Below are 15659 nucleotides of genomic sequence, written 5' to 3' on the forward strand. Positions count from 1 at the left end.
CCATTTGGTGTTGTCGAGAAACTACAGTACTGTCTGAGAAGGCTCACTTGATGTCTTATTTAGGAATAAATGTCATGGTTTACTAATGTTATCTTTTATTTTCTTATTTCTTAGAGTGGCAGGTATCCCATATAAATTTCACTTTCAAAGTTCATATACTCATTTTCGTAAGTCCTTTAAGTTCAATCGAAATCTGTGAAGTCTGATGTACTTCTAATTATATAAATATGAAAATAAATTAGATCCATAAACTTTAGGACCATACCGATTTTATTTTTCCCTAACAAAAGATACCACACGTCAATACTTTCATTGCTGAAGAAATTGTTTATGCAAGTTCTTCCTTATCAGCTCAGTAAAAGCACTGAATAAATCGTCTATATCTTGATGGAAATCCATCGAATTGAATAATCTAGATAAAAGATAATATCAAAACAGTAAATTGGTTCTTCTAATGAAGAAAAGTGAACTACCTTACAAGGAAAGGCACAAATATTCTCTATTGTTAAGCAAATATTGATTGGCTGTTGGACTGTTGAAGAGAGACTCTCAGCCTCTAAATTATTCCACACCAATCAGATAAGGTAATAAATCCATGACTCAATGGTAGATCAATATTCTTTTTACGTTATAATAAAAAAACTCTTAAGACTTGCGAAATGAATTATTTACTAGCAAAGTGTATCTTAGATATATATTTTCCAAATAAATGAACCATAATGTCAATGAACAAGTCATTACAATGGCTTTCGAGACCTTGTCAAGTTGCCCCGTGTCTTTAGAACCGATAAACGTAAGGCCCGTGTGACACAAAAGAAAGATCTCTACTACATTTAAAGAAATATGCTTTACAAAACTATATATACCTTGAAAGGTAAAAAGAGAAATTCAAGATATCTAAAAGCCAACAAAGATAGAAAATTCTCGCATGACGGCCGCTGATATTAGCCATCCCAAATACTCCAATATAAAACAACTCGTTGGGTAGCTCCTTAACCCATGCAATCTACGAGGAATCCAGTCTATACTTAGAAGATCAAGGAGTTGATAACTTGCTATGCTCTTTGCTCAGTGGATCCATAAAACGAGCTGTCAGGGCACACAAACGAGTTTGTCAAAAATAAGAGTTTATGAGAGAAAACGTGAAATAAATGACTTGTAATCCACATAACAGAAGCTACCTTTTTGTGGCAATGTTTCAAATGCAGATAAGGTGTTGGAGTATTTCATTCTAAGTACTGGGGCACCACTTTGTTTGATTGCACATGCCATTTTATCTTCAAGGGGGCAACGTGCTTTCAACATTGAGAAAACATGATTATTTAACCTTCTTGCCTTTTTAGCATTTTCCAGAAACATATCCAAATCCTGCAACAGAAATGGCGGATACAAAGGAGAAGATAAGTTGGCAGGAACATGGAAATGACAATGTATGTTCAAATATAACAACCTAATTAACAAGGTATAAAACGGTTAATCTTGAAATAAAGACGTTTATTAGTAAAAATTGCCACTTATTTTATGAAATACGTAGATTCACTTTCAAGAAAAACACAGTTAAAGCTATAAGCCATTGTTTCCTCGCTTTGCCTTGCACTTTGTACCATCAATTCTTTAATTAATGATAACCCTCCATGCTTTTGTGTACATCAAATAAGATGAAGACAAATAGAGTAGGCCTTGAAAAATTAATTAGTTTTGGGGGCAGCACCAATTGCACAGGGATAATATCATGATGATTGAAATTCCACATGCTAGATCTTGTAAGTTATGGATTTAATCCTTTGGGTTATTAACTTATTTGTTTATGGAACACGCTTTTTGATGTGGGGTAGTATCGTAATGAAAATATTAGTTTCATAAGGAAGATAAAATAAGTCCAAGGTTTTGAATAAATATAAATTTACAGAGATTCCCATATCTCTAATTTGTTTGTCTCTGCTGTTGTTTTGCCCACAGAGCAAGGGTCTTTCAACGATTTGAAACTTACCTTGACTGTTACGACCCTACGATACAAAGGGGTTTGCAAACAATTAGGATGAATTTATAAAAACTTAAGGCGACATTATGACTCACTAATGTGACATCATAAGCACATCTAACCTAAAAAAGAAATACCTTGTACAATTAAAATTACCAAATAAAGTCAACAGGTATACCTTATTCCAGGTTGATGTATCTGTTGAAAATTTTCGACTGTATACAGCATGTTATTTATTTAATTAAAATGCTCAAAAATGAAATTTTATATTTCTTATAGTCTTCCTGCTGATTGGGCCAACTTGGCCAAGTTTTTATTTTATTTTGATGTCTTTATATTACATCAGCAAAACATGAAATTTATAGGAAAAATCCATCCTTATAAATACCAGAATGGTTAGCATTTCCACATTAACATGCAATCTTATTTTTGCCAAGCATAGTACACGAAAAGACTAATCTTCTTTATATTGCGTGGGTAATGATCTCATATCTTAACTTCCACAGAAAACCAACATCAGCCAACCAAATTGTTAAAAAATAATAATAAGAAACACATAACTTGGAGTGAATTCTAAGGATTGATCTCAATTACCTGTCTATACACAAAGTAGAGGTGAGAACAAATTTATTTAATTATCTTTTTATGCGAAGATAAATGAAGATTTACACAACCAAACATTTTTGTTAAGCACATTAGTACAGCTAAATTTGCCATGCTGCGTGAAAACCAAAAGTATTGTAACGAAAAAGAAAATGCTAGTTTTCAAATAAAATACTAACTTGACTCAAAATTTCAGCTTTTTTCCATCAATTTGTTTGCATGCTCATTTAATTATGTAAACATTGGCAAGACTTCCAATAAGCAATAGAGTAGGCACCTGTCCATAGTGTACTTGTTTTGATCGTTCTAACATAGTTGGATAAGCTGTTGTTACACTCTCTGACTCTGCAATATTTAGCATTTGATATACAAAATCAAATAATTCAAAGTGAAGTTGTTGACCGAGCAAGTATGTTATTGTACAGCCTCCCCATGCTACTGAATCACCAAATTGTTGTTGATTGCTTATTGACTCTTCAATTGGCTCTCCACAAAACATCTACAGTTCACATGGACCTTTTCATTATTAATAAACTAAGCAATAAACTCTACCAACATGTCAGTAAAACTTGACAGCCACAGGAAATATCAGTATTAATAAACTAAGCAATAAACTCTACCAACATGTCAGTAAAACATGACAGCCACAGGAAACATGTTTCCATGCATTGACCATGAGAAAAGAACAAAGTTTGACAGATATAAAAGGGTCACTAATGCCAGATAAATAAACCGCTGTATATATTGGAAAGTAAGGAATGCAGAATCTACCATAAATAAAAGTGAAATTTATATAAATTTTTTTGCAAATATTTGGGACTTAAAAATATTTCATGATACACAACGAATAAATATGCTTTCTGAAGCTTGCAGAGGACAAGCTACAAGAACTTTTGTTACTTACCAAATCATGAATGCAATATGACTTAATAATAAAACGTTTGGGTCTTGCATATGGGAAATTTCAAACATTCATATGATAACATTGATAAGGCATTTATCATGTTGACATATAAAAATTGAACCCTTAAAACACAACAATAGAGTTCACATGAGAGTTGAACAAATTATATTTAATTGCTTCCATAATTCATTGTCAATGTGCATAACATATAAAATTAAAATATGATAATAGTAATATTGTATACACCAAAATGCCCAAAGGCTACAAGTTTGTATTACAAATGTCAAAATGATGAAGTCACAAATGTCAAAAGCATAGTCATAGAAAGTATGAGGTTGCCTCTAATTGACATCCCGCAACACAATATCAAAATCAGAGTCTGACTGAGTCATTGCCACTATGAGAGGCTGGCTCATCTAACGAAACTCTAACCAATCCCTCTAGTGTCTCCTCCTTATCAATCTAGGTGGCGTCCTCTAGGTAAACATCCCACCATGAAGTTGGAGTCTACCGATACTCTCAAGACGATCCTAGTGTCATAGAGCACTATGCACAACCATCGACTTCTCTACACATCTAGAGGTCAACCTATTCCTCTTGATAGAGTGAATAAACCTGTATGTTGACAAATTCCTCTCTGCAGCAGAGGAAATAGCAACTTGTGAGAGGAGGCGAATAGTGAGTGCCCTCAACTCTAGTACATCTTTGCTATGCCATGTCCACCATTCAATAGGATTAGTTTGAGGCTTGAGCTAATGTAGCTCTATCTATCTTTTCTTCTAGTTTGCCAAATGTTGGATCACGAAGATTAGTAGAGGAAAACCATTTTGTGAAGTAAACTTGACTCCTCAATTGAATACATCTTTTGGAGGGCCTTCATTAACCCTTCTTTCACCTCTTCCTCATCACAAAGAGGCAACCTACCAACTTTTGGTGCATATCATCTGGGATTGAGAGAGAAGGCTGCTGTATGGAGCAGGATGTTCATAGCATTCCAAAACCACCGGGCTTGATGTGTTGCTTGTATTATCCCAAATCAGGATCCTTGTTACAAATTGCTTGCTTCATTTTTCCAAGCATGTTGTCAAAGGTCTCATAAATCTCTTCAAGACTGGAGAGTTGTGTCAACATATCTAATGACATCCACAATATGTGAAATGAAGGAGCAAATATATTTGCAATTTTTTTTAGAATAAAGACAAGTTAGAAAATTAAAAGCAGAATTTGTTTAATAAAATTAGCAACCAAATTATAAATTTAGAATTTATTAATAAAATGAAAATCAGCAAGCTATAAAAAATAACAATTTTTTACCTCAAATACCACCAATCTACTCCTTTATGAATTAACCATCATCAACTATAGAGCTTCCTTCACTTCAAGCATCCTCTCTAACTAAATAAAGTAACTAACATAGCTTGTCTCCATAGGTTTGAGGAATTCATTCTTTGAAAATGTTTTGAAGAGAGCAAGTTGTGGTTGGAAATAAATATTTGAATGTCTCTAGCTTCTATCACCACTTGCTGCACCCAATCTATCTTCTTTGTCTTTCGATGCAATGTTGAGGGCATGAACACAAAGGGTCCAATAGATGTGCTTATAAGCACCCTCCACCATCATGTCAGCTAATTTTTACACATGCTAAATTAGTGACCACGTGCACAACATTTGAGGCTCCAACTTCCTCTATAGCATCTGTCAAAATATGAAATTAGAATTTAGCACCCTTGTGCTTCCCAAGACAATCAATAGCTCTAAGAAAATATGAGCTACATGAACATGCTATTAGGATGTTGATAAATGGCCGATGTCTAATTTTGGTCTACCCATCCATAACAATAAAGCAGCACATCCTAATCCAACTTTTGTCTCATGTTCTACATCACCAAACTCACCTTGGAATATTCTTTTTCAAGGAGTGTAGTGCATAGTTTATGTTCTCTAGGGGGGTGGATTGAAATGATATTTCGATGTTGTAATTAATTAAGGAGAGGAATACTCCTTATATAGAAAATTACAAGACAATCTTTCAATAACAGAAATGATCGGGAATAGAAACACGAAAGACAGGAAAGGTAACTTCCTAAAACTAAGGCAAAAGACAAACGAAAGTTTCTATATACTAACTAAATGACTAAGATGACCATTATATCAATATTACAATATTTTTTGATACCCTCCCTTAATGGTCATCCTACTAACTACCCTACAGAAGATGTGACATAATCTGCAGGTAATTTGGCCACCAATGCAAAGAAGGCTGTCCCCTTCTCCTTTGAATGCTTTGCGACATGAGCCTACTACTGAGACCCTCCTTGGTTCTACAGAATTTCTGGATATGACCAAGTTTACCATAATCTTTCTACCACAATCCTTCCAACATGATGTTGGGTAACAAAGCCATCCCTCCTTTTATCTAGTGACATCAAGATCAGATTCTCAAAACTTGCAAAAAACACCCATGATGAATTTTTTTGGAAAAAAATCAGAAAACCTAGAAAATAGCATCACCCTTCATGATTTTTGTGAAAAAAGTCAGAAAACCCTCCAACAAAAAAAGAACCCACGATTTTTGTGTAAAAAAATTGTGTACAAAACGAACAGAGAAATCACAATTTTTGAAGAGAAAATTGTGCAAAACCCTACATAATTTTTTGTGGAGAAAAATTAGAAAACCCCCTAGTCTGTTCAAAAACTTTACTTGCAGCCATCACAAGTCGTAAACAAAAATAAAACTCCCTGATTTTTGTGGAAAAAATCAAACAAAACCCTTCCATGATTTTTTGTGGGAAAAAATTAGAAAACCCACGAAAAAAATTCGCCAAAAAAGAACCTAAGCTTTGATGCCATAAAATGATATTTCGATATTGTAATTAATTAAGGAGAGGAATACTCCTTATATAGAAAATTATAGGACAATCTTTCCATAACAGAAACAATCGAGAATAGAATCATGAAAGACAAAAAAAAAATTCCTAAAACTAACTAAAGACAAAAAACAAACAAAAGTTTCTAAATACTAACTAAATGATTAAGATGACCATTATATCAATATTACAATATTATTTTAATATGAACGAGGGATCAATAGAAGCTACATTTTTTAACATTTGTTTGATAACCAAGGAGAACATGCTACATGGAATGGGATGGTATGGGCATTAAAAAAAAAATGGCAATGAAAAACTTTGCCACTTCTCATGCATGCACATTGAACAAATTTGCCACTCTTGTATAGCTCCCTCTAAAATCATCTTTACAAATGTGACACAACCACGATCTAATACCTCGCAAATTTTTCTTTTAACCTTTATCTAGGGCTGTCACAAATTGAAGAAGAGGTTTTTTAGATCTTCACAAGGGCATTCAAATGGATTTTGAGGTTGTCCCCCTTCATCCATACCACTCCCACACATAGATGAACTCCCAGTTTGGTTTTCATTTCCTTCTTCCCTCTCATCATGCTCACTACTCTCACTACTGCTGTGTTGAAACATTTGTCATTGATGTCAAATTATGAAGCTACTCGTGTGTATGTTGGAGCTGCTTGTGTGTGTGTGTGCCTTCTCTTGTCAGCTGTGTGCTTGTTTTTTTGTCAGCAGCTGAGTCAGAAACTATGCCACATCACTTGTTGGATTTTCAAAGTCTTGGCTGAGTGATATTTTCTTTATTGTGCTGAGGCTTGGTGTCAAGATTCGTATTTCAATCTGAGCCGTTACTATTTCTGCTCAGCTAAATTCATGATTTGAACCGCCGACAATATTTTTTCAGCAATATTGGTTTTATACGTTTTTTTGGGTCTTCAGGCAGGCATCGATTTTTTTATAAAAGGGGAGTAGACAATGATTAAAAAACCAATATATTTCTTCCAGCTGGGCATCGATTCTGTCTTTCGTTGGCATCGATTGGGACTTATTTTTTTCATCAGATTTTATTTTTGGGAGTAAGGCGTTTTTTTTTATACTATCGTGGGCCGCGGAAATGTTCGTGGGGTGTGATGTGCACAGGAGTAATGAAGTTGAATTTTATTTTTTGGTTGGGTGAATTCATATGAGGCGGTTTTTATTTTCAATGGGACTCCGAATTTTTTTGGAATAAAAGAGAGGGCCTTGCTGGCATGTTATGACTGCTGCAACTCTTTAAGTTTATAACGGAAGATCAATTTTGATGATTTAAGGTGTGCTTGTGTGGGGAATATGAAACGGCTTGGACAATTACTGAGTTGAGGGGTTCGTGCTTCTATAATTAGCGCACAGGAGTAAAAGCTTCGGGATTTTTCTTTTTCAATCAGCGCTGAGGTTGATTTCTTTTGTGTGAAGGAATTGTTTTGGATATCAAGAGTGTTTTTTTTTGGTGACCAAGCTGAGCGTATTTTTATTTACATGCTTCATGTGTTATCGGTTTTTTTTGAGGAGTATGCGAGTTGAAATTTTTTTGGCATAAAAGATATTACCTATGCATGGGAAATGTAGTGTTTTGGCATCGCCTTTGAATAAGTATAGAGTCAGTTTTTGTGAGAGAAAAGTGTGTGCTGGCCTGGAGTTAATTTTTGATTCCTTGTGATTCATCTGTGGTGTGTGTTTTCTATATGGTTTACCTTTAACATTTCTTTAGGGCTGTGCGGATGTTCTGAAGGGTAGTATCGTGGGAATTTGGATTGTTTGTGCTCTGCAGATTGTAGTGTGTGCATGCGATAAAACTAACAGGGTTTTTGAAGTGACGTTGGACAGTTTTTTTGATGTATGGCATAGCGGAATATGTAGGCTTTTGGTTCTCAATGGATTCAAAGTTCTTATTTTCAGAGTATGTGTTTTTATCAGTGAGGTGTTAAGATATCTGCACAAATACTCTATAAAAAAGAGTGAAGAAGATTGTAGAGCTGAAAGAAATTGTTGCTGGCGTATAAGTCCTTTTAGAAGGGGAAGGTGGAAAGGTTTCTGGAAAAAGCTGAGTGGTGATTTTGAAACTCTTTCTTTGTTCATGAGCTCGAATTTTCTGAAGTATAGCAATGTCTTTAAGTTGATTGAGCTGATTGTATGTTAAAGAGAAGTCTGATATTGTGCGATGATTTTCAATTTTTAATAATTATTTGTAAGGTGTTGGAGCCTTTGTTATTCTCAGTTGGTGCTGAGTGGAGAGTTGGTGCTCTTCTTTAATTGTTGCCATGTAATCTGGGTTGGTGCCCATCTGAAATTTATAAGAGACTTTTAGTGCCATGGTTTTTTTTACCCGAAAGGGTTTTCCACGAGAAATTTTGGTGTCTGGCTTCCACTGATTTATCTTGCATGGTTTATGATTGTCTTTTGTAGTTTCAAGTTTTAAATTTCTGCAATACTGATTCATCCCCCCTGCCCCCTCCTCAGTATTGTTTGTGTGCTTTTCATGCTGCTCATGTTTTGTTTTTTCATTTTTGAATCAATATGCAAGTGGAATTAGGACATTGAAAATTAAAGGAAAAAAAAAACCATATGTTTCATCTTTTAACTATGAAAATAATTGAGAAAAAAAATAGTGGAAGATTAACACACCTCACTTCTTTTGCTAGTTGCTACCTCACTCATCAACCAATGTCGGTTTTTCCAACTACACTCCCCAACCCTGCTAGCTTGTCTTTCTAACTTGGCTGCAAATTTTTTTGGCATGTTAAATGAATAATATTTTCATATGGAAGAGTCTTTTTGTTGTTTTAGGGCTTACAAATGTGTGGGGCCCCACTAAACTAATATTAGATTCTTTTTTTTATTGGTGTGGCGTTTTTCAAACTGGCACCCAAAATGCTGCGAGGACGACCAATTGTCCCCATGGCATTTTGAGCATGTCCCCAAGTATTGAAAACAATATATTTTTTTTTTTTTTTTCTGATTTGGGGACGGCTAGGAAATGTCCCTGATGTGGGTATGCTTCCAAAAAACCCGAGGACACATCCTAGTGTATCCTTGAGGTAAACCTAACTCTAAATCAAAGTAGTTTTGCAATTTTTTGAGCATACATCACCCATAGGCATGAACATAGAGTGATAAGAAATTGCAATTTCTTGCAATTTTTGCCACTATGGGTTAGAGCTACATAGGTTCCTGGTTCAACATCATTAAGACAATATAACCATATTGAAAGATCAAGAGTTCCAATATGGTGAGATTGAGCAACATATTGCCACCTTTGTAAAACTTCCATTCCTTGTGCTTTTGTTAATGTGGTACACGAATTTTGCATGATGAGGTGTGGATTAAGTTCAAAGGCTAGTGAGAAGAACAAAATATGGAAAATATGGTCAAGTTAGATTTTGTAGCCAAACATGTTCAAGTTGAAGAGAAGGGGCCAGCTAAGGTTGATACAATATTGACTGGGAATAGCTATGCTTTGGAGGTTCAAGTCCTTCATATGGATCTGTATCTTTGTTGAAAAAGTCACAAGTGTAAAGATGTTACATCAAGCTCATTAGTCAGGCTTCCAAAATAAAGATGTTACACCAAGCTCATTAGTCAGGCTTCCAAAATAACTATTTTTAGCTATCACTATTTCTCAATTGCATCTATTTCTGGAGCAGCTATTTTTGGCTGACCTAAAAGGTCTACCTATGAAATTATCTGTTTCTTTCAAATATGTTTTCAAAGATTCCTTGTTTTACTTGTATTTGAAAATATATTTGTATTGCTTTGATTGCAAGCAAACTGTTGTTAGCATAGTAACTTTAGAGTGCTTTTTTTTTTCTTGAATACATCACATACAAAACATCTTTTAAAATGTTATAAATAAGTGGTTTATGCACTTAAATTGGACCCAACAGTAATTTGTATGGCTTCTTGTTTCTTAAATTGTGTTCAAGCTCATTTTTGTGTTTTTGGTCATACTGTGACCTTATGTATTGAAGAGTGTTTAAAATTTGTTGCAGGCTTTGTATTGCAGTAATTATTGATTTGAGCTTTCTGGCCTTGTAAGAAAATCATTTAATTTAGCCCATTGCATCTTGTGTGTGCTTAATACAATTCAAGTTTTATGTTATACTCATACCTTTTAGTCTCTTCTTCTAGCTAAAGAATGAGAATTTGTTAGCTGTGTTGTACCTCCACAGAACATTCAAGCTTTTGACTGTTTTTCATTTTTGTTCACTGTGTCCTGATCATTTGTCAAATTTGCCATGTACGCAGGGGCCTAATGTCCTAATTTCATCCCTGATCTGTTGTGTTGCTTGCCCCATTCCGAAGGCTAGAGGACTGAAACCAGTGAGAGCCGACCTGGTTTGTGACACAGACATATTCATGTATCTACATATGCATGATGAATTTGTCATTGTTTCTCACAAGCATCCTCAAAGTAGCATTTACCAGCAGCAGAGGACCTCTTTGGTGGCAACAATTGAGCAGAAAAGGTGCCTAAGGTGGAAATTTGCATGGTGAAGGCAATTCAAAGAGAGTGGAACACTCATGGCGCTAATCAGAGATATCATACTCACCTCAAACGGGATCATCAACATCACTTTTGAGTGCAATGAGCAGCAGTTAAAAAGCTCAAAAACGGTTTCCTATGGTTGCAATATCAAGTAATTAATGCCTAGCATTAGCATGGAAACAACACTTTAAATCATGATCACAGGGCACATCAGTGGCAAGCAAAAATGGATCATGTGCAAGAAGATTTCATGGCAGAAAAATGACTATATTTGTACAATGGAATGGAAGTCTTTGCATGGTAATAGCTACCAAATCGTGTGACAGCAATGAAAGTGGTACTAGAGGTCATCAATTGTGTTAAAAAGGGTTCAAGGCGGCAAACAGGATCAGGTCACCTGATTAGGGTTCAAATACCAGCATAAAATGATGAAATGATGCAGCAGAAGGACGAATAATAAAAGAAAACAAAAAAAATTGTATGAACAAGGTAAAAATGCTAACATTCATCATCAAATCACACAAGCAAAGCAGACAATGATGCCAATAGACAATGAACCATGCAACAGACCCAAAAGCACTAGCGAGGTGTCTAAATTCACACAACAAGAGGGTGTCATGACCATAGTTACGAGACTAGGACTTGGCGAAGACTCGGCAAGCTAATATTTGACTCAGAATTGGACTCTGACTTGGTGCCCAGACTCGGCAAAAACTCGAAATTTTGAAAAACCCAAGAAATTCAGAGATTTTTAAGGATTTAAAATTTGTTTCATGCACCCTTTAATAAATAAATCGTAAAGACACAATGACATCATCAAATAGAATCTGATTTGATCACATACACAAGTATACAATTACATCGATCACATAAGTATATACGTAAATTTTAGCTCAAGGAAATAACATGCTTAGACATATAAATATTGTCAAATGTATACAAAACTCATGGAATATGAAATCCATGACATCAAAACAAATATCAAAACTAAAATTATAAGACTATGGCTCAAAGGAGGTTGCATTACTCATCCCAACAGCAGCACAAGTCATGTGTTGGCATCTAAGATGGGTTTTGGATGATGATTTAGCCATGGTATTTGCTTGTGTCTAAATGATTGGTGTGTATATTCAAGTGAGGAATTTATTAGTAATTTTTTTGAAGCCTTCAATACTACATATTTTGTTGACAAGCTCACTAACAAAGACGAGTGGTTAAGTAAAAAGATAAATGGTTATGTTTTATTTTGACTTTAGCTAGGATACTAATAAATGGGATTCTTCTATGAGTTGTCTATGCAACGCATGATTGATACATTTTGTATTATGCAAACGACATTTCTTGCTAACTATGACTTAACTAGTATTCAACAACACAAGGACTGAACCATGCCAACTTTGCTGATGGCGGTCCTATAATAAACAAGTTGTCCAACAAATGAAACAAGCTAATCCTTGATTGTGGCTTTGACTGTGAATATGCAAACATTTGCAACAAGGGATATGTATTTATAGCTTTTTTATGATCATGATTCATTATTGGCCTATTACTTGCTTAGACTTATAGTTTGATGGGGGTTTGGGGGCAACAACAAAATGAGTTTGAGGGTAGCACCCCTCGTGGGGGTTTGGGGACAACGCCCTGTTGTGAGGTATTCACACATCGCCCCATCGCAAATGGGGACCCCCACTTTTTTTCTACTTTCTAGGTAGTGTTTGATGTCCTTAGCTATTAGCTTTTGCATTAGAGGGGTATAGGTGCTCAAATGGCTAGGAGTCAAGTAGATAGTCTTGCATGAGTGTGATGTAAGCTTGCAAAGTCTAGATATTATGAGTTCAACCATGAGTGAGGAAGGATTGCCAATTTGAAGGTCACTTCAAGTGCTCCTCTTAAAGGAACGAACTTCACTTTATGAACACTCCTTGTGTAGCGAATTTCTTGCACTTCTCCTATAGATTGAAAATTCACCCTAAAAGATCTCATGTTGAGCAAGTTATCATGTATTGAACTTGAGAACATCAGTGAAAATGAGCAAAGAGGAGTTTGGTCTTGATCTGAAATCAACTTCATCTTCAAAAGCCTCAGGAGTGAACTTCAACTTCATGACTTGAACATTTGGAGCAAACTTCATGAACTAGGAATTTGAATTTGGAGCGAACTTCATGAACAGAACATTTGGAGCAAACTTCTTGAATGAACACACATGAGCGAACCTCATCTTCAAGCCTTCATGAACAAAATTGGAAGTAAAGGAGCAAAGAGTACTTGATAGCATTTAACCTTGAATGGATTCAATTTGAAGTGAACTTCACAAACTTAACAACAAAAGTGAACTTCATGACTTAGCATTTTGGAGTGAACTTCATGACTTGGCATTTTGGAGAGAACTTCATGAGTTGCACATTTGAAGTGAGCTTCATGACTTCACAATTTGGAGCGAACTTCATCAATGAGCACACATGAGCAAGCCTACATGAACGAAATTGAAAGAGAAGCGAAGGATGTTTGATAGCACTTGCCTTGAATGAATCCAATTTGAAATGAACTTCATGAACTCAATAACACAAGCGAACTTCATGAGTAGATGATCTCAAGTGAACTTTAGGAGTTGAAGATTTGGAGCGAACTTCGGGAGTTGAGGATTTGGAGCGAACTTCTTCATGTTGAAAGTGGAAGAATGAGGGAAATTTGAGAGCACTTACTTCATGCTCAAACGTTCAAGGGCAAACTTCACGAGTAGGAAGATTGGAGCGAATTTCATGAATGAGCACATGAGCGAATTTTAACTTCATGACTTGCACTTTTGGAGCGAACTTCATGAGTTGAGGAAATGGAGCGAATTTCACACAAGCAAACTTCACACGAACGAACTTCGTGAGTTAGAGATCATGAGCGAACTTCATGAGTTGGAGAGGGAGAACAAACTTGATGAGCAAGATGAGAGAAACAAACTTCATGGGCACACTAATTAGAGCGATCTTCATCCTCAAAAGCTTCATGAGCAAATATCAACTTCATCGCTTCATGAGCGAATATCAACTTCATGAATCGAGCTACATGAGCGAATTTTAACTTCATGTTTGAAGATGAGAAAACTTCATGTAAGGAACTACAAGAAGTGAATTCCAACTTCATGACTGGACCTACATGAGCGAACTTCACAATTTGAAGGATACGAGCGAATTCCACAAATTAAGCTTCAAGAACGAATTTCAAATGAGTGAACTCTACTCCATGCATTCTTAATAGAAGGCAAAGTTGCAAGATTTGGGAAAGCCATTTTTGAGTTGAGGGAAAATGAAGAAGAGCAAGTTCAAAAGACAAGGGCAACCTAATGAACATCAAGGGTGGAGTAAACTTCAAGAGCTCCTCTCTAAGAGCAAAAAAAAACTTCAAGTGTCCCTTCATGAGGGCGAATTCTCTTCATATGCTCTTATTAAATCTATATATCAAGTGTATTTGATGCTTGCTTGTTTGTTTTGCAGGAGATGAAGAAATAAATCAAGATCATCGCATTGGAGAAGGAATGAAACAAGTTGCTCGAGGATCAAATTTCAACATCAAGATTAAGATGCAAGGAAGATATCCTCAAGGGAACTTCATAGACAAATACAAGAAGGTGATTACATAAGATGCATTCATTTACACAGACATGATCTACAACATCAACGACATGAAGGGAGTCACAAGAGAAGGAATTCCGAAGGGAAAAGGCAGTAGTGACATCAAAAGTCATCAATACTTCAAAACTAAGATTTATACCTTGCACTTCCATGATCAAGGCATGCACGATGACAGTTTCAAAAGAGCTAATCAAAGTTAGAAAATCATCATCGTCATTGTTGAAGCTGGATAATGTTGAGTATCAAGAAATATTCCTTCATGATGATCTATCAAGCCTACAAGTGTAGGATAAAGGTGGAATCCTAGTCATCATCCCAGTCACTATCTATACCAATCAAAGAAGTTCCACATCACCACGTCTTGATTCAATATACCTAACTCATTTGTGATGGCACTAACTACGAGGCACCTACCCTCATCTATTGGTCATGCTAAAGTGTTGTAATTATTTCATTGGCCAATATTGAGTTTGTTGTAACAAACCCTAATTAGGGTTTTCATTGTAAAATATTGGCCATTGATCTCAAATTGATCTGAGCCGTTGAATTGTATTGAGAGCACTTTAAAAAGCTCAGGCTCTTCATTTGTAAAGGTTAATAGTGAGTGAATAGTTAGCTAATAGTTAATAGCAATAGAAGAATAGATAGTTTTGAAGAATAGAATAGCAATTAGAGTAGCGTAGGAGAAGGCAAAAATTGTTGCCTAAATTGTAAATGAATTCCATTTTCATTGAAGTTATGGTGAAGTGTGTTGTTTCTTTACAATGTGCATGGTTTCTTGTTGGATCTTCATGTTAGATGATAAATAAATTAGATTGAATGAGGAATTTGTTGAATGTATTCATGTTGAATCGGCCTAGTCCATACCACTAGCCTCTTACTGATTGCAAGTGTGCCTTGCTTGGTCAACTGGAATGATATGAGCTTAACTTCAAATTGTTATGCGTCCATTGTTTATGTGTTAACTTGAATGGTGAGCAATGTTTGATGGTAATGATTTGAAAATCTTTGAAATGTCCTTAGAAGATTGCATTGAGCTTGTGTCAAATTGTTCAGGTTGATGGTGAGACCTTGCTAGTAGGATTCCATCTAGTCATTCACTCATCTCTTTACATTCTAGGCCTTAGAATAGACTCTCTCAACCCTTTCCTTTTGCCCT

General features: G+C 35.5%; 1 protein-coding gene across 5 annotated transcripts in view; it reads right to left on the reverse strand.

The window, feature by feature from the left end:
• Positions 1 to 660: 660 nt before the first annotated feature.
• The window catches only part of LOC131074633 (protein PIR), a 316612-nt gene continuing 301613 nt past the window's right edge, over positions 661 to 15659 (reverse strand). For all 5 annotated transcript variants that reach the window (XM_058011289.2, XM_058011287.2, XM_058011288.2 and 2 more), the window contains 3 exons: positions 2862 to 3083; positions 1182 to 1368; positions 661 to 1089 (listed from right to left, as the gene is read on the reverse strand). In XM_058011289.2, coding sequence (XP_057867272.2) covers positions 1037 to 1089; positions 1182 to 1368; positions 2862 to 3083 — 462 coding nt within the window. In that variant the 3' untranslated portion in view covers positions 661 to 1036. The remainder of the gene's footprint in view (positions 1090 to 1181; positions 1369 to 2861; positions 3084 to 15659) is intronic.

Source organism: Cryptomeria japonica, chromosome 1, assembly GCF_030272615.1.
Source record: "Cryptomeria japonica chromosome 1, Sugi_1.0, whole genome shotgun sequence".
In the NCBI taxonomy this organism is placed as follows: Eukaryota; Viridiplantae; Streptophyta; class Pinopsida; order Cupressales; family Cupressaceae; genus Cryptomeria; species Cryptomeria japonica.